This window comes from Pongo abelii, chromosome 1 (genome assembly GCF_028885655.2).
Source record: "Pongo abelii isolate AG06213 chromosome 1, NHGRI_mPonAbe1-v2.0_pri, whole genome shotgun sequence".
Lineage (NCBI taxonomy): Eukaryota > Metazoa > Chordata > Mammalia > Primates > Hominidae > Pongo > Pongo abelii.
The window spans coordinates 215895473-215914396 of record NC_071985.2 but is presented as its reverse complement, the minus strand read 5'-3'; the positions used below and the strand labels follow the sequence as shown (position 1 = coordinate 215914396).

At 57.2% G+C, this 18924-nt stretch overlaps 1 protein-coding gene across 1 annotated transcript in view; it reads left to right on the top strand.

Annotated features, from left to right (window-relative positions):
* Positions 1 to 18924, top strand: part of ARHGEF10L (Rho guanine nucleotide exchange factor 10 like) — a gene marked incomplete at its 5' end in the record, with an annotated part of 123390 nt that overhangs the window by 83426 nt on the left and 21040 nt on the right. The window contains 1 exon segment of the mRNA NM_001134135.1: positions 5453 to 5601. Coding sequence (NP_001127607.1) covers positions 5453 to 5601 — 149 coding nt within the window.

The following is an 18924-nucleotide window of genomic DNA, read 5'->3' as shown; positions in this document are numbered from 1 at the left end:
CGTTTTGCTGGACAACTGGAAGAGGAAGTGGCACTAGGTATGACCCGGGGGCAGACAGAGCTGTTTGCGAGGGCCTCCAACTTGACTCAGTGTGTCAGGGAGTAGAGAGGCATGTTAGAGGTGGCCGAGCACTGGGCTCCCTCTGGCTGGTAGACAGGCGGGGAGGCAGGTTGGCTGGCTGGGAGGCTAAGGCAGCCACATGGGCAGGTGAATTTGGTGGTCACGCTCTCCCAGTGAACCTACTCTCTGGGTGTCCAGTTTGGCTGTGGCCAAGGAGGCCCCTGAGAAGGGGCTTGCCTTACCTGGTATCTCTACCTGTACCCGGTGGTATCTTTCAGAGGTGGCCCAGGCAGGCAGCTGTGTTCTCAGGACCTCCTACACGGTATGTGGTGCATGGGATTCACCCCCATCACCTTCCACCTGGATTACATGCGGCCGGGTCTTGAATCATCCACCTGGTCCGTGACCAGCTGTGGGACTGGCATCAGCTTGGCCCTCATCCAGATTCACTGAGGCCTTGGATACCCCTCAGATACCCCCACCCATCCCAGCAGCAGAGCCAGGGCTTGGAACTGCACCTGTATCAACCTTGTAGGCTCTGTATCAACCTCAGAACCGACCGTGGTGGCCCTGGTGGTGTGGAGGGTCCAGGGATTGTGAAAATCTAGACCCCTCATCTTCATCTAGAAGCAGGTACTCCATGAAATATTTGCTGGTGTTTGAAGCGACATGTTCACTGTCCTGCCAGGTTAGGCTGAGACCAAGACTGGCATTCCTGCTAAAACTGGCATTCCTGGCCATGCTTTGGCTTATTGGAGGATAGGACCAGACACATATAGGTCTGTAGGACAGAACCTACAGAACCAGCAGCTGAGAGTTGACTGTCCAGACTCCAGGGTGACCAGGCCACATGGAGGAATGGACTGGCAGAGCTGGAGCAGCCTCAGAGTCCCACCTGCAGCTGAGAGATGGGGAAACTGAGGCCAAGAGCAATGTGGCCATGGCAGTCACTCTGCTGCCCTCAGGAGCATCTGCTCGTTCTCATTCATTCATTCATCCTTCATTTGCTCAACAAGTCAGTGCCCCTGAGGTGTCAGGCATGCAGCAGGGTGCTGGGGCCCGGAGCTGAGCCAGCTGGCCACTGTCTTTGCTTGCGTGCTACCCGGGTTCTCCCCTGCCTCTGAGAAAGCACAGGGGCATTGCCAGGCCTTGGGTGGGGATGCGGGAGTATCCCTGGTTGGGCGCTGGGGCTGTGGTTCGGGGTCCCCCCTTGAGGAGGCAGATGGCGTAATGGGTAAGGGATGGGTTGGGCGTCAGGCTGCCGGGATTGAGTCCCCACTGTGAGAGCTTGGGCCTTTGCTTTGCCCCTCTAATCCTCAGTTTCCTCACCTGTGAAATGGGGGTGTGGACAGCCTCACTGCATAGAATGGTTGTGAAGGGTAGACACGGCAATTCCCACGAGCGCCACGACACAGCCTGGAGGATTGGCACCTCCCACGTGACCCTTTATCACAGTCATCATCATCATAGTCGCTATTTACTGTCACCAGGCAGGGGCTGCCCTTTGGGCCTCTCTCAGCTGTGATGGCTTTCACTCTGGGACCTGCTTTCTGGCTCCAGCCCAATCTTGACCCCTGAGGGAGATCCAGGGGCTTTCTCCGCTGTGGGCTGGGGGAGGAGGGATGCCAGCCTCCTGAAGCTGCCTTTGCTGAGACAGGGCCTTCATCTCCCTTGCGCTGGCCACAAGAGCTGGTGCCGGGCCCAGATGAATGGGCTGTCACACAGGGGCAGGCTTGTGCGTGTGGGTCTGTTTTCCAGAACATGTGCGTGCTTCCCCACAGCCACTGGAGGGTAAGGGGAGGAGGGGGTGGAAAGGGCGGGGCTCCCATCAGGCAGGGATGGCTCTCACCAGAGCTCACAGCAATTGGGTTTATGATCTCAGAATCATGGTGTGTGAGAGCTGGAAATAATCTCAGAGGACAAAGTTTTGTTATGGTGCAGATAGGAAAATGGAGTCCCAGCAAGGGGAAGTCTCTTGTTCAGGATTCCGCCATGGGCCCTCTACTCAGGGACTCTTGTCCAGTGTCCCTTATGAGCTTTTTTTTGAGACAGAGTCTCACTCTGTCACCCAGGCTGGAGTGCAGTGGCGCTCCACTGCAGCCTCGGCCTCCCGGGTTCAAGTGATTCTCCTGCCTCAGCCTCCTGAGTAGCTGGGATTACAGGCGCACACCACCACACCCAGCTAATTTTTGTATTTTTAGTAGAGAAGGGGTTTTACCATGTTCGCCAGGCTGGTCTCGAACTCCCAACCTCAGGTGATCCGCCTGCCCCGGCCTCCCAAAGTGTTGGGATTACAGGTGTGAGCCACCGTACCCGGCCTTTATGAGTTTTTTGATCTAACAGTATTAGCATTATTAAATTTGATCACAGTTCATCATTCTGCCCTGGAGTCGACTTCTTAGAGGATTTCTGGAGACTCCCAGCAAATGCAGGAATGGGATTCATGCAGTCCTTAGGGTTTTAGACCCTAGCTCCTACCCTAGGCTGCCACAGCGAGGCTCTGTTCCAGGGGAGTGGATGCAAGGGCTCCGGTGGCTATCACTGTTGGATAGAGCCCCACTTTCCAGTTTCGGGGGGGGTGTTTTCTCAGCATCCCTGGCTGCTTTTTCCCTGGGAGGGGTCCCAGCCCCCATCTCAGCCATAGCAGCCTAATTAGACTCCAGCTTCCAGCCACGAACACTACTCAACTCTGGCCACTGGGGGGCGCTCAAAGCCTTGCATTTTCTTGGCTCCAGCATCCTGCTGTGGGCCAGCGTCCCTGGCGGAGGCCTGGCCGCCTTTGGGTCACTCGCCCCTCCTGGACACCAGGCCCCAGCTGCAGAGGCCTTCAGAAACCTGAGAGGGCAGTGGGGTTGGAGAAGCAGGCCAGGCCCAGAGTCAGACAGCCAAGTTCAAAACCCATCTGGCCTGTCACCCCTTGGGTGTCTTTGTGCAAGGTCTTAGCTCCATGGGTCGCCGTTGTCACATTGGTTAAGTGAAGTCAGCACTTGCTTCCACACACTGTTGTGTTGTGGCAAATGGCATCAAACAGTAAGAGCCACGGACACAGACTCCTTTGTAGCTGAGTGAATTGGGGTAGTTATTTAAACTCGCTGTGTCTCGGTTGTCTCCATTATGAACAGGGATAATAATAGTATCTACCACACAGGCTTGTTGGGAGTTAAGGAAATAATTCAAGGAAGGAGGGCCTGGTGTGCGGATACAGAATGCTACGTAACAACTGCTGTCAAGGCCCCTGACTGTGTGCCCAGATAAATATTCTTGCATATTGTATTGACTCCCTGCAACATCCGGAGAAGGGCAGGTGTGGTGATCATGCCCAGTGTGCAGATAAGGGAAACTGAGGTCCAGAGAGGCAAAGCCCCCTGTCCAAGTTCACACAGAAGTTCTGAGGCCGAGGACTGCCCTGCTCTGCCTGCTTCCCTTGTGCTCACGCTGGATGGCTGGGCACAGCACTCTGTGTGCCTGGAGGTCGAGGGGAGTCCCTGTTCCCCTGCTTCTTAGTGGAGCTTGGAGTCTGCCCATTTTAAGTAGGGCATAAGGGCAGAAGGGGAACCTGTTTTATAGATGGGAAAGAGGTGGGGAGGGAGGGAAAACTGGGCCAGGCAGAGCATGGGATAGGACAGGGTATGGTAGGGAAGGACGGGGAGGGAGTGGGAGTCTAGTTTGGCTCTAGTGACCACACCCCAGCAGTGGCGTCCATCACGTACCCTGGGGCCCTTCCAGCTTTGGAGACAGCTGTGCCCCATCGTGCCATCAAGCAGCTGGCTCAGAGGGGAAGGGTCTGCCTGTGATGGGCTGCTCTGTACTCTTACCAGGGACCCAGTGGAGGGCAGGTGGTATAGCAGGGCACTGACAAGCTCACAGCTAGCTGTGTCCTGCCTCCCAGTCCCCCGGCATGGCTGCCTGTCTCTCCAGAGCGTGCCATGGCCCAGGCTGCTCCAGGCTGGGCCCCAGCTTCCTCTTCAACCCCGTTTCCCACCTGGCACCCTGACAAGACAGGGCAGCCACCGGGGTTCTGTGTGGTATCAGGTGTGACTTCTAAGAAGAAACAATCTTGGCGCGTGCCGTTTGGATGCCGGAGAAAATGGTTCTTGGGTGCGCTGAGCATCCCGGGGGAGGGGAGGACCTTGCTTGGGCCAGGCTCCTAGGTCTGTTTGGTTTTCAGGGATGGCAGACTGGGGATTCATTGCCTCTCAGAACATCCTCTGGATCAGGCACGGTGGCTCACGCCTGTAATCCCAGAACTTCGGGAGGCTGAGGCGGGTGGATCACTTGAGGTCAGGAGTTTGAGACCAGCCTGGCCATCATGGCAAAACCCTGTCTCTACTAAAAAATACAAAAAATTAACCAGGTGTGGTGGCAGGCGCCTATAATCTCAGCTACTTCGGAGGCTGAGGCAAGAGAATCGCTGGAACCCAGGAAGGCAGAGGTTGCAGTGAGCCAAGATTGTGCCACTGCAATCCAGCCTGGGAGACAGAGCGAGACTCTGTCTCAAAGAAAAAAAAACAAAAAAAAAAAACAAACCACCCTCCACCTCACTTGGCAGCAGTGGTGTTTCTGGAGGAGAAAGATCTTGGTAAATTTGAACAGAAGTGCCCTGGAGTCGGCCAGAAGATTCATGAGAAATCAAGATTCAGTCTAGATAAGCTACAGCATCAGAAAAGTCCTCAGAGACAATCTTGTCAGCTCCCCACCCCATTTTACAGATGGTGAAACTGAGGCCTCATGAAGGGTAGAGATGTGCTCAAGGTCCTTAGCAAGTTAGTAGTAGCAGAACCAGGGCCAGACTCCAAGTCTCCCGATTCCGGGTCCAGGACACTTTCCACCATATCATGCTGCCTCTTCTGAGAAGCCTCCCTGGATTTCCCCCGGTGCAGAGTTAGTTCCTTCCATCTCAGCAGTTCTCAAGGCCCTTGTGCACGCCTGCTCATTTGTGCTTGGCGTGTCATGTGATAACTGTTGATTAACCTGTTGGTTGCTCTGACCAGTGGGGCTTCCTTGAGGGCGGGGTCTGTGTCTGATTCTTTTCTGTCTTCCCAGCGCCCAGTGCATGGCCTGGCGTGGAGTAGGTGCTTACTACGTGTGCGCAGAATGAATGAATGGGAGAGAGGGAAAGAGAGAGAGAGGCAGGGAAGGGAAGGGGGAAAGAGAATGGAGGGAGGAAGGAAGGGACGAATCTGAGAGTAGGGGTGGCTGGGTGTGGGACATGAATAGTGGGAGTCGGAGGCAGATGGGGACAGCCACCACCCAGCTGATGGAGAGAGAAAGGCCCTGGAGAGCGGGGAGAGGGTGTGGGGGGCCCCGCTGAGCCCCCTGCTGCTGGCCTGCTTTCCCAGGGGACCTGCTTGATGCTCCTGGCCCCTGACCTGCCTCCCCTCTCTCCCTGCAGGAGGTGTCCTGTGGGACCTGGAGAGCCCTCCTGTGTGCCTGACTGTGGGGCCTGGGCCTGTCCGCACCCTGTTGAGCCTGGAGGATGCCGTGTGGGCCAGCTGTGGGCCCCGGGTCACTGTCCTGGAAGCTACCACCCTGCAGCCTCAGGTACTGCACTGTCCTTTGGCTTGTGGCCCTGAAGGCCTGCCTCCCTTCTGCTGACCTTTTCTTATGTCCACCCCGGCACCGCTTTCAGCTCCCAGTGGCGTCCCAGGGATCGATTGGGCAGAGTTTGTCTGGAAGCAGAGGGGGCCCAAGGTACCTATTGGGCCTGACCTCTTCCTCTGCCACACATCGCCAAGGCTACCAAGAGCAGAAAGCGCCCAGCCGCACTGCGCTGTGGCCTGGATCCTGAGTTGTGTCGGTTGCTGCCTGTGGAAGTGGGATTGGGGTCCCTGTCCTTGGACTGGTACCCAGGACTTGTACCCACAGAGCCCGGGCAATACTGAGGGTGTGGCCAGGGTGGATGCAGCCATCCGCTGGGCTCTTCAAACCACATGGAGGGAGAGGCTGCCTGGGTCCTGCCTTGCCCTGGTTCCAGCACTGTCCATGCCTTGGCCCCCAGGATGAGGGACTGGTCTGGGGGGCTCGTCCCTGGCTCAGCCTAGGCCCATGCCTGTCTCTGACCAATAGCACTGCCCGCTCACCTCACCACACCTGTAGTCCATCCTGGGCGGGAGACTCAGCATGGTTCCCCAAGAGGTATTTTGGTGATGTTTGATTTGTTTGGATTATCGATTACAATGAGTCTCCACCTGGCCTGGAGTGGAGCCCTCCCACGGCGCTTCCTCATGAGGGGCGGTCTTCATTCGCCTGCCTAGTTCTGTCTCATGCAGCTGTAAATCAGCTGCTCAACAGCCTGGCAGAAACACTAAGTGGAGTGCTGGGATCTTAAGAGCACAGATGATCAGGGCTGGGCTCCAGATGACACAACTCTCATTTGACAAAGGGGGAAACTGAGGCACGGGGCCTTATGGATGAGCTCTGAGACTGGGGGCTGAGTCCGGGGGATGCGGCCCACCCCTTTCCCTGGCTTGCTTTTCTGGTGTTGTAGCAGCACAGAGGTGCTGTTGTTGGAGCCAGACCAACCAGACTGTCTTTCAGTTCTGCCACTTAAATCTGGGCTCCTCTGTGCTGGCCCCCGTGGGAGCACGAGGCTTCCAGTCTGTAATGGGAATAAGTGTCCCGTTCCTGGAATCCTTTTCCTTACTGTATCAGTCAGGGTTGTCCAGAGGAACAGAACCAATGGGATGTATGTAAGTGTGTGTATGTGCGTGTATATGTATACACACGTATATAGGAAGAGATTTATTATAAAGAGTCAGCTCATGGGGCGGTGGAGGCTGTGAAGCTCCAGCATCTGTGGACAGCAAGCTGGAGACCCAGGCGAGCTGCAGGCATAGTTTAGTGTGACTACAGAGGCCTGGGAACCTGTGAGCTGGTGGTGTGCCTTCCAGTTCAAAAGCTGGCAGACCTGAGACCCCAAAAGAGCTGATGCTTCAGTGCGATTCTGAAGGCAGGAAAGAACCAGTGGAAGGTAGTCAGGCAGGGAGCGAATTCTCCCCTCCCAGCCTTTTCCATTCAGGCTTCAGCAGATTGGGTGAGACCCACCCACACTGGGAGGGCTGTGTGCATGACTAAGCCTACCATTCAGATGCTAATCTTATCCGGAGACACCCTCACAGTCACACCCAGAGCCACGTTTAACCAAATATCTGGGCTCCTCGTGGCCCAGTCAAGTTGACACATAAAATTAACCATCTCTCATGGAGTGAGATGATGCTTGGAAGCCATGGTACCTGGCCAGTGCCAGCCCAGGAGATAACTGATCAGCTGCTCTTCCTGGGTGCTGGGAAGGGGAGGTGGAGTTACCCAGCCCAGCTCCTTAGACAGGAGGGAGAGGCAGTGCCATGTGCAGGACCAGCGGGTGAGCTTTTGCTCCTCTGAGGAGCAGGGGCCTAGGGGCTGATGGTGACTCTTGGGCTGGGCACCCTTCATGGGCGGCATGAGCTCCAACCTCATGTCCTGGACTTATGCCAGGACCTGGCACTGAGGACCTCTGACCTCACTGGTGCTACTGGGCTGGGCCAAGGGACAGTGAGACACCAACAGGAGGGAAACTCCTGCCTTAGCGTTCCTGGTTCCTCAGTCCCCTTTCTCTCCCAAGAACAGCTGGAGCAACTGCAGCTGCAGACTCCCTTCCCAGCCTCTGATTCACGCTGGGGGCTTCCCTGCTATCACCCCAGCCCACCCAACCCCATCTCTTTCCTCCAAGGGCCTTGCACTTCCTCGGCCTTCTGAGAGGAAGGTAAGCGAGGGGCACTAGCTTTCCCAGGCCCTTTCGGGTCCCCTGACCCATCTGGGTCTCAAGCCAGGAAGAAGGAGGACATGTCTGACCCCTTGGCCTGCCTCTCCTAGCAGCCCCCAAGTGTCTGAGCACTGTCCTCACAGCAGATCTGACTGCTCTGCAAGCGGTCTCCTGCACACCCCCTAGCACAGGGTCTGACTCAGCCCAGGAGAATACTGATGGGCAGGTGCTCGGCCTGTAGGCCTAGTGTGCTGGGCGCCCATTCAGGGCAGTAGTGTGAGGAGGAAAGGAAGCCCAGCCTGCTCGTCTGGGGGTCTCCAATCTGCTGGGGGAGACCCAGCCCTTGGGGCAACCTTCAGTCTGATGTGGAAGACACAGCCTGTCTTTGGAGGCGGGGTCTTCAGTCTGTGGAGAGAGACAAAGCCTGCCCTTGGAGGGCCTCCAGTCTAATGGAGGAGGCACAGCCTGCCCTTTGAGGGCCTCTAGTCTGATGAGGGAGACCCAGCCCCTGTTCTCAATATGAGGGGAATGGGGCCTGAGACAGGAGGAAGCCAAGAACAGAGAGAGAATGGGATGGGAGGGTGCAGGCCCTCAGCCTCCTGTTGGCCAGAGGACATTCTCAGTGCTGCCAGTAGGAGAATTGGGACACACCAGGTAGGAGGCAGCTCAGGAAACAGGAGGCAGGGTGAACTGAGAGGGGTTTCCAAGGAAGAATCTTTTAATGAAGGGGTCTGGAGGGAGGGGAAGCCAGAAACTATAGGCAGGGGCCTGCGAGAGCAGAGAAGTGGCTGCTGGCTGCTGGCAGGGGAGGTGTGAGTGGCACGGCCCCAGGGCACAGAGCTGCCTCTATGAGTTGGGCCTGTGGGGCTCCTCCCAGGCTCTTCTGGCAGCTCAGGAGCACTTGAGACTTCAGGAGGGGGTAGAACTGGGGAGGCATCATTGAAGACAGCAGCCCTTGCCCGTGTCCTGGCCACTTCCAACTCCAGGCAGCTGGCACCCTACCCCCTTGGAGGTGTGCAGTTGGAGAGCAGGCTGCTTCAGACGGGACCGTAGCTGTGCCCCTGCCAAGCTATGCAACCTTGGATAAGTCATGGAGCCTTCCTGGGCCTCAGTTACTTCATCTGTAAAATGGAATGATAACAGTACCAGTGGGGAGTTAGCAGGAGGACAAACCGAGAACATTGAAGTGAGAGGGCCGTTTCACACAGTCTTGGCACGTGGCGAGGGCTGGATGAACGTTACTTGCTGTCATTGTAATAATTTACCTATCTTAAATCCGTGTTGCTGTATATGTCGTTTATTTGGAAAATCAAGCTGCTCCCAGGGTCGGTGTTGTCAGTGGGTGTGGGGCATTGAGCCCACACTGCAGGTCTGCCATCCTCTCGCCTCACTGGAAGACAGCCTTCCTCCTGCCGACAGCCGTCCAGGAGCATGGGACGGATGGTGAAGGGAAGGACAGGGGCCCGGGTCAGGCCCTGCCTGGCTCTCACCTGTTTTTGCCCCTTGCCAGCCGTAGTGCAGTCAACTCCCAGCCCACAGAACTCAGCTCTGGCGCGACCATCCCAGGGGCCCCAGTGGCCACCAGGCTGCAGCATGAGGCTGTGATGATTTAAGATTAGTTCTGGACCAGCTGCTGTAAAGAAGGGGATCAACATGGCCTTTCACCTGCTTTGCACACCTCGAGGCGCATCAGGAGGGCTGCTGGCTGGAGGGAGGTGAGATGGAGGAAGGGGTGGCCAGGGAGCCTCTGCAGCAAGGGCCAGAGGGAGCACACGCCCCCGTGTGCAGCCAGGGAGACGGAAAAGTTTCTGTTCGCTGCACGGTGCGGGCAGCTTGCCTTCAGTACATACAACCATTCGGCACAGTAACAAGGTGATTGCTATGCATATTTAATAAAGCCATGCTCCTGCTGCTTGGAATACAGGGGAAGCCGGCCCCACCGTGGCGCTGGAGATCTGGAAATGGCTCCGTCTGGTTGCTGCTAACGACTGCTTGACCTGCTTCTGGGCTGCCCGGCTCCATGCTCACCAAAGTGGCCACTACATGGCCAGCCAGGCCTGGGGGAGCCGCCTGGAGCCGGGGCTGCTGCTGCTCTCTCACTGGCTGTGGTCTCATATGTGTGCCTAGGGCTCAGCATCTGTCGGTTGTGCCTTGCGTGCGATGTCTGCAGCAGAACGCCTGTCTTCAGAGGAAGGGCATTCCTTGCTGGCAGCCATGTGGCAGAATCTGCCCCAGGCTTGAGAAAACCCCCTGTGGGGTTTGAGATTCTTGGAGCTGTTCAATGCTCCAAGCCAGGAGACCCAGGCATGTGCTTTGGCTGAGGGTGTGGCTAGCATGGCCCAGGACCAAATGTGAAAACACAGGGGCTTAATCTAGGACTGTGTTACCTCTAAGGGGCTTTTTCTGATTCCTCCCTCCCTCAGGAAGTAATCCAAACCAATGTTTATTGAGCGATTCCTTTGGACCAGAAATGAGTTTTGCACTTTACCTGTAGGATCTCATTTAATCCTCAAATCATGCTTTGAGATGAATACGATTATTCCCACTTTACAGAGGAGGAAACGGAGGCACAGAGAGGTTAAGTAACTTGCCCAAGGTCACACAGCTAGAAGAGGCAGGGTTGGGATTTGAACACAGGCATTCTGAGTCTTAACCCCTGTGCTTAACCCACCCACCTTGGTAGGCAGAAGGCTCAGTTTCCTTTGGGCTGCCTGGGCCCCCGAAGCTTTCTGTCTGCGTCAGATGTAACTCCCAAGAGCTCCTCTTGTTTCCATGAGCACGCCTTCTGGGCCGAGGACTGTGTTGTGTTCATCTTTGTTTCCACAGTGCCTGGATCACTGGCACCTAGCAGGGGCTACCGATTCCAGGCTCTCTGTGTGAGGTGCTGGAGGCACAGAAATGAGCAAGGTGGGCTCAGCAGTCCAGGAGCTCGGAGTCCAGTGTGCAGAGACAGAGCTGGGACTGTCAGCTTCCGCCCAGTGTTATGAGACCAGGGACAGGGAAAGCCCAGGGGAGGCGGGATCCCAGAGGAGGCGAGAGGGGTGCCAGACCCAGCTGGAGGCAGGAAAGGAGCAGGAGACAATTGTCTGGAGGTCAGGATCCCCGAGCTCGGCTATGCGGGTGAGTTGGTGTGTGACTATGAAGGAAGAGGGGAAGTGATGTTCTGGCCAGAAGAGAGCACCGCGAGCCACGCCCAGGCCAGAGCAGCCCACGAGTGGCCAGAAGGCCTCCAGGGGTGGGGCCCCTGAGCTGAAGACTGCCTCCCTGAGGCCCACATGGCCTGGACTCTGCACCTTGTCCGGCTGGTCCCTGCTGGGCCGCCTTGACCTGTTTCGTGCCACCATCCCCTGCAGAGCTGGCACCCGCGGTCTGTCTCTGGGTTTTACACTTGCCCACCAACTGCTTGTTCAGCTCCTTGATCCCAGCAGAGGCAGAAGCGAGGCCTGTTAAATAGTAATGTCGCTCACCGGGGCCCGTGTCAACACCGCGTCCTCCGCGTTCATGATCTAGATCGCACCGCCTTCAAAGTCTAATCCAGTCGTCTGGAGTTCATTTTAACCGATCGCTGGAGGGGGAAGCTGGCTGTGGGATGATTGTTGCATCTTAATTTAAAAAAACTTATTGGGAACAGGCTGATAGCAGGCCTGCGGCACACGGGGTGTGCTCGGCTGCATGGAGGGCCAGTGCCCTGCGACGCTGCTCCCTGACAAGGTGTGGGCTGGGGTCTCTGCCACCCTGGCTTGTGGGAGGACAACAGTAGTGACAGCGTGGGGCGTTGGGGACCCGGCTGGGCTGTGAATACACATTATGCTATTGGATCTCCACAACGCTGAGGAGTGACCCGCTAGGCCCATTTAATAGATAGGGATGTGGACTAGAATCCAGGCCCTTTGGCTTGCAGTCTGCAGCCATGCTGGCCCCTTCCCACCACCAGGCCAAACTCCTTCCTACCACCAGGCCTTCACCTCTGTTGTTCCCTCTGCCTGAAGCACCGTTCCCCTCCTGTGTGGCTCTTCTTTAGCTTGGGTCTCAGCTTAACTGCCGCCTCCTCAGTGAAGCCACCCTGACTGCTCCAGCCGAGTCATCCCTACACCTTCATGGTCTCAGCACATCACCCGGCTTTATTGCCTTCAGAGTGTTGTTCACTTTCTGCAGTTATCTCCTTGAGTGCAGTTGTCCGTCTGCACCACTGGGATGTAAGCACCATGGAAACGGCGCCTCACTGCCTTGTTAACCAGTGAGTCCCAGGGCCAGGCACGGCGCAGCCTCTCAGCCAGTTAGGGGTGAGTGTGCCAGCACCTTCCTCCTCCACGGCGGAGCCGCCCGTGCAGGGCGATCGCAGGGCCCTCGCAGGACTCTGCAAGAAGGTGAGATTCGGGGGGTTAGGCATTCTTTCTGCGCTGGGGCAGTTAGGGAAGTGTCCTGGGAAGAACTGTGCCTTCAAGGAAGTAGGGCAGGGAGGCCCCTCCCAAGAGAGGGGAGGGAGGAATTTGCAGAAGGGGCTTGTTCGGAGGGTCTGTGGCCAGTAGGGATAGTTCCTGCCTGGATGGCAGCCAGGGACAGATGGACAACAGTGTCACTCAAGGGTGAGAACCCTGCCTGGACCTGCCCCCGCACCAGCCTTGCGGTGTTTCTATGGCAACCCCCTTCCCCCAAGCAGATTTGCAGCCTCCCTGGTGCAGTTGCTAGAAGCACAGGCCTGGGTCCTGCCTGGAAAGTGCTGGAACTCAGGGCGAGTGGCGTCAGCATTTGGACCCCAGGCCCGGTTCCTGCCTTGCGGGGCTGTGGTGGGGTTAACTGAGGCAGCCCCTCCCCCATTAGACCCGGACTTCCCATCCTTGGAGAAGCCTGTCTGGACCATTTCACCTCCGACACACACCACAGCTACATGCTGACATCCTGGGGCCGGTTATGGGATTAACCAGACTGAAGCTGAGTAGGGTGGGACTGGGCCTGGCTGGCTCCCATTGTTACCATCCTATCCTGGTGGCCCAAGGCCAGGCCTGACGCAGAGCAGGTGCTCAGTAAAGGGTGGTTAAGGCCAGAAGCCCCTTAGGGAGATGGGCTCTGTCTGTGATGTTTCCCCAAGTGTGGTGGGGGCGTTGCAGAGCAGCTGACCGAGGCTTGGTTTTAACCAGCTTCGGAGCATAAAGGTGCTTCGTGAAGTGCGTGCTGTCAGCAATCTGCTCTGCGTCTGACGCCTCCTGCCGATACCTCTGCACTGGCCTCTCATACCGGCACTCATGCTTTTTGTCCCTAAGCAGGACAGAGAAGAAACTTCTTTGGGCTCCTGGACACCAACAGCCCCTGATTTCTGCTGCCCACCCCCCACCCCAGCCGCCTCCCCCACCCTTAATTTTCATGTTTAGTGCCTAAACTTAGTTTGCATGTATTAGCTGTTGTAAATCTATCATACAAGTGTGACGCGGCATGAATAATGCATCACTCGGCTGTATTAGTTTTCTGTCTCCTATCTTATTTATGACACGAAACGGGTGGGAATTTGCAAAAGAGAAATTCAGGCGCAGGGCTTCTTGGGTAATGGTATGCAAATTGGCGTGAGGGTGAAAAGATGCACCAGGCCCTCCCAGCGCCCAGGAGCTGCTGAGGAGGAGCGCCCGGTGTCTGGGCCACTGCCAGAGCGTGCAGGGTCTCGCGTCCTATCACTGCATGGAGTCGGCTCTGCTCGGCAGTTTGTCTTAATTTTTTTTGGTAATGTGTGTGTCATTGTGGTTGTCACCCTGTTATGTTTTTTAAATTAAAAGTTGGCAAGCAAAACTTGAGAAATGGATTTTCTAAAGATTGTGGAGACTTCCCAGGAGGCTCTGACGAGAACAAGTTCACAAGGAAAACAAGCATTTTCCAGCATCAGGAAGGCTCGAAGTTAGATGTTCAGAAGGACTCCCTTTCAGGAAGTTTGTGAGGCATGGGAGGTAGGGGTGGGTTTGGGACCCCATAGGGCCTTCTTCTGTGGAGGGTCAGAAATAAGTTGGCTGGTTGCAAACTCGGGCCTGGAGGTGGTGAAGAGCATCTCAAGGCACGTCTTGTGGGGCAGTCGATGGCTGAGGGTCAGGCCTCCAGGACCCTCTCACCTCACCTGGAGGAGCTCAGATCTTTCCTGTGTCTAACACTTGGTTTCCCCCCAACCAGAAGATTTAGGTGATGAAAAGATTTCATGATTTTAAAAATAAATTGGGAGCTGATGGCTCAGGGAACAGGCTTGGTGAAGCCTGACCTGGAGCAGGACGGAACCTGGAGGAGAAAGGGAACCAGTACAGGGAAGGTGGACGAACAGACATCGTGGAGAGGACATGTGGGACAGGAGGTGAGGAAGGGGCGCTGGCACAGCAGGGGCAGTCCTGTCCTTGTGAGCCACCCCCCAGTCTTAGCTGGCAGCAGCCAGCCCCCGATCCTCACCTCCCCTCCACTCTGTGTGTCTTTTCCACATCCCCCTCCCCTCTGAGCCCGGCAGCAGGGAGAGGGGGAGGGCAGATGCCCAAGGGGCAGCTGCCCAGTCCTTTTGGAACTTGGCAAGGAACAAATAGAGCCATGGACATGGATCCGCTGAATGTCAGCCGCTAGGCTGAGGGCTTAATGCAGTGGAGGTCAGGCCCTGGGTGTAATTAGGGAGGCTCCCTCCCTGGGTGGTTGGGAAGAATGAATGAGGTCACATGTGCAGAGGGTGTAGGCTAGTGCCTAATGTACACTCAGGCAGAGTGGCTGCTACGCAATGGTCCTCTGTGAGCCTGGCAGCTGGGCAGCAGGGAAGGTCCACAGGAGGCAACCTCTGCAGGAGGCATTCCCGGCTGCCCCCGCATGCCTTGTCTGAGTGGGCTTGAATGGTGGTCAGTGTGGGCTCAGGGGCTGGGTTGGCTGGCCTTCCCACTGATGGCCTCAGTTTCCTTCCTGTAAAATGGGGGATAATTATAGAACCTGCCCCAGGACTAAGCAGCTCCATGTACATGCAGGTCCCAGGGCTGTGCCTGGTGGGAAGAAGCATCACGTGTCAGTTGTTGTATCATTGTGGTCACAGGACTCGCTCAGGGTGCCCGGGACCACACACTCGGTGGTGGAGCCAGGATCTCAGGGTGCCCGGGACCACACACTCGGTGGTGGAGCCAGGATCTCAGGGTGCCCGGGACCACACACTCGGTGGTGGAGCCAGGATCTCAGGGTGCCCGGGACCACACACTCGGTGGTGGAGCCAGGATCTCAGGGTGCCCGGGACCACACACTCGGTGGTGGAGCCAGGATCTCAGGGTACCCGGGACCACACACTCGGTGGTGGAGCCAGGATCTCAGGGTGCCCGGGACCACACACTCGGTGGTGGAGCCAGGATCTCAGGGTGCCCGGGACCACACACTCGGTGGTGGAGCCAGGATCTCAGGGTGCCCAGGACCACACACTCGGTGGTGGAGCCAGGATCTCAGGGTGCCCGGGACCACACACTCGGTGGTGGAGCCAGGATCTCAGGGTGCCTCTGATTCTGAAGCCCCCGCCTAATCTGCCGTCCTCTGCCTCATCAGCCCCGTGTTCCATTGCGTCTTGTGGGTGTGTATGCCCACACCGTCCTCCCTCCAGAGGGCAAAATATCTGTGAGCAGGGCCAGTGTCTTATTCTCTCTGTATTGTCCTGCAGTGCAAATGCAGGCATTGACTTGGCTTCTCTCTCTCCTTTGCTTTCTTTCTTCCCCAAATCTCCCCTTTTTTCCCACACCAGCTCTTCCCTTCTGCCTGACTCTGAGCCATCCAGGGCTCCAGCTACCCCTGGGACCCTTGGCCCATGGTGTTCACACGACTAGTGGGCCCTGATGGGGGCTGCTGACCACAGGTGAAGACCGGGCTCTTGGCTCCTCCCAGGTACCTGGGGAGAGAAGGTAGCTTCATTGAGTGGGTGGTGACACCAGCCCAGTGACAGCACAGGTCCTGCAGATCAGGTGCCCCAGTGAGGGAGTCTCACCCACAGGAGAGGATGCAGGTCAGTCCCATACATGTGCCCAGCCGTGGGGCAGACACACCTGCCACTGATCTGAGGAGCCCAGGAAGGAACCCAGGAGGGGAGTGAGAGCGGGGAGTGAGAGCGGGGTGGGCCAGGCTCTCTGGAGGTCATTTAGTGGGAGGGCCCCTGAGAAGCGTGAGCTGATGCCTGTGCTTGCGTGTGAAAGGGAGGGAAACTGGTCAGTTATATTAACGTAGCCACGTGCTGCATAGTGACTTCCAGTCAACAACAGACCACACATATGATGATGGTCCTATACGATTACAATACCGTATTTTACTGTACCTTTTCTATGTTTAGATATGTTCAGATTCGCAAATACCATTGCGTTACAGTTGCCTGCAGTGTTCAGTACAGTCTCATGCTGTACGGGTGTGAGGCCTAGGAGCAACAGGCTATACAGCATAACTGAGGTGTGCAGTAGGCTTTACCACCTAGATTTGTGTAAGTTCACTCTGTGATCACATGACAAAATTGCCTAATGATGCCTTTCTCAGAACGGCATTATTCCTGTCATTAAGCAACACGTGGCTGTATCACATAAGTTCTTGACTGTGGCTTGAGTCTTTTGGGCAGTGTCCAGTTGGGAGCTGGGGGTCTGATCAAGCCTGGAAACCCCAACTCTCCCCCTCCTCCTCCCCAGCCCTACCTATTCTGGGCTGGTCCCAGCTTTGTCTTGGTCACGTCAATTCTGACCCTTCATGTCCACCACCGCCCAGTAGTCTTGGATGTGGATTTACATGTGGAAACTGAGAACCACCCTTCCCTGCAGTTCTCACAGCCTATGTGAGAAGCAGGGCAACTGCCTTGGCTGAGCCATCCCTCCCTGTGGCCTCCCCACCCCCCCACACTGTCACCAAGGGGAACCTAGAGTCTCAGCCTCAAGATGTTGGTGATGCCCCCTCTGGCAAAGCACGGGCAAATGGGTGCTGAGCAGATACTGTGCACGTATGGGTGCAGGTGTGGGTGTAGGTGTGGGTGCAGGTGTGGGTACAGTTGTGTGTGCAGGTGTGTGGGTACAGGTTTGTGTGCATGTGTGGGTGCAGGTGTGGGTGCAGGTGTGCGTGCAGGTGTGTGTGCAGGTGTGGATGCAGGGATGTGTGCAGGTGTGGGTACAGGTTTGTGTGCAAGTGTGGGTATAGGCTTGTGTGCAGGTGTGGGTGCAGGGTTGGTGCAGGCATGGGTGCAGGTGTGGGTGCACGTGTGGGTACAGGTGTGTTCAGGTGTAGGTGCAGGCATGGGTGCAGGTGTGTGCAGGTGTAGGTACAGGCATGGGTGCAGGTGTGGGTGCAGGTGTGTTCAGGTGTAGGTGCAGGCATGGGTGCAGGTGTGGGTGCAGGTGTGTTCAGGTGTAGATATAGGCATGAGTGCAGGTATGGGTGCAGGTGTGTTCAGGTGTAGGTACAGGCGTGGGTGCAGGTGTGGGTACAGGTGTGTGTTCAGGCATGGGTGCAGGTGTGGGTTCAGGTGTAGATGCAGGCATGGGTACAGGTTTGTGTGTAGTCATGGGTACAGGTGTGTGTGCAGGTGTGTGTGCAAGTGTGGGTACAGGTGTGTGCAGGTGTGGATGCAGGTATGTGTGCAGGCATGGGTGCAGGTGTAGGTGCAGGTGTGGGTACAGGTGTATGTTCATGTGTAGGTGCAGGCATGGGTGCAGGCGTGGGTGCAGGTGTAGGTGCAGGTGTAGGTGCAGGTGTGGGTGCAGGCATGGGTGCGGGTGTAGGTGCCGGTGTAGGTGCAGGCATGGATGCAGGCGTGGGTGCAGGTGTAGGTGCAGGTGTGGATGCAGGTGTGGGTGCAGGCGTAGGTGCAGGCATGGGTGCAGGCGTGGGTGCAGGTGTAGGTGCAGGCATGGATGCAGGTGTGGGTGCAGGCGTGGATGCAGGTGTGGGTGCAGGTGTAGGTGCAGGCATGGGTGCAGGCGTAGGTGCAGGTGTGGGTACAGGTGTAGGTGCAGCTGTAGGTGCAGGTGTGGGTGCAGGTGTAGGTGCAGGCGTGGGTGCAGGCGTGGGTGCAGGTGTGTGCAGGTGTGGATGCAGGTATGTGTGCAGGCATGGGTGCAGGTGTAGGTGCAGGTGTGGGTACAGGTGTATGTTCATGTGTAGGTGCAGGCATGGGTGCAGGCGTGGGTGCAGGTGTAGGTGCAGGTGTAGGTGCAGGTGTGGGTGCAGGCATGGGTGCAGGTGTAGGTGCCGGTGTAGGTGCAGGCATGGATGCAGGCGTGGGTGCAGGTGTAGGTGCAGGTGTGGATGCAGGTGTGGGTGCAGGCGTGGGTGCAGGTGTAGGTGCAGGCATGGATGCAGGTGTGGGTGCAGGCGTGGATGCAGGTGTGGGTGCAGGTGTAGGTGCAGGCATGGGTGCAGGCGTAGGTGCAGGTGTGGGTACAGGTGTAGGTGCAGCTGTAGGTGCAGGTGTGGGTGCAGGTGTAGGTGCAGGCGTGGGTGCAGGCGTGGGTGCAGGTGTGTGCAGGTGTGGATGCAGGTATGTGTGCAGGCATGGGTGCAGGTGTAGGTGCAGGTGTGGGTACAGGTGTATGTTCATGTGTAGGTGCAGGCATGGGTGCAGGCGTGGGTGCAGGTGTAGGTGCAGGTGTGGGTGCAGGCATGGGTGCGGGTGTAGGTGCCGGTGTAGGTGCAGGCGTGGATGCAGGCGTGGGTGCAGGTGTAGGTGCAGGCGTGGATGCAGGTGTGGGTGCAGGTGTAGGTGCAGGCGTGGGCGCAGGCATGGGTGCAGGTGTAGGTGCAGGCGTGGATGCAGGTGTGGGTGCAGGCGTGGATGCAGGCGTGGGTGCAGGCATAGGTGCAGGTGTGGGTACAGGTGTAGGTGCAGCTGTAGGTGCAGGCGTGGGTGCAGGTGTAGGTGCAGGCATGGGTGCAGGCATGGGTGCAGGTGTGGGTGCAGGAGTGGGTGCAGGCATGGGTGCAGGTGTGGGTGCAGGCGTAGGTGCAGGTGTAGGTGCAGGTGTGGGTGCAGGTGTAGATGCAGGTGTGGGTGCAGGCATAGGTGCAGGTGTGGGTACAGGTGTGGGTGCAGGTGTAGGTGCAGGCATGGGTGCAGGCGTGGGTGCAGGTGTGGGTGCAGGTGTAGGTGCAGGTGTAGGTGCAGGTGTGGGTGCAGGTGTAGA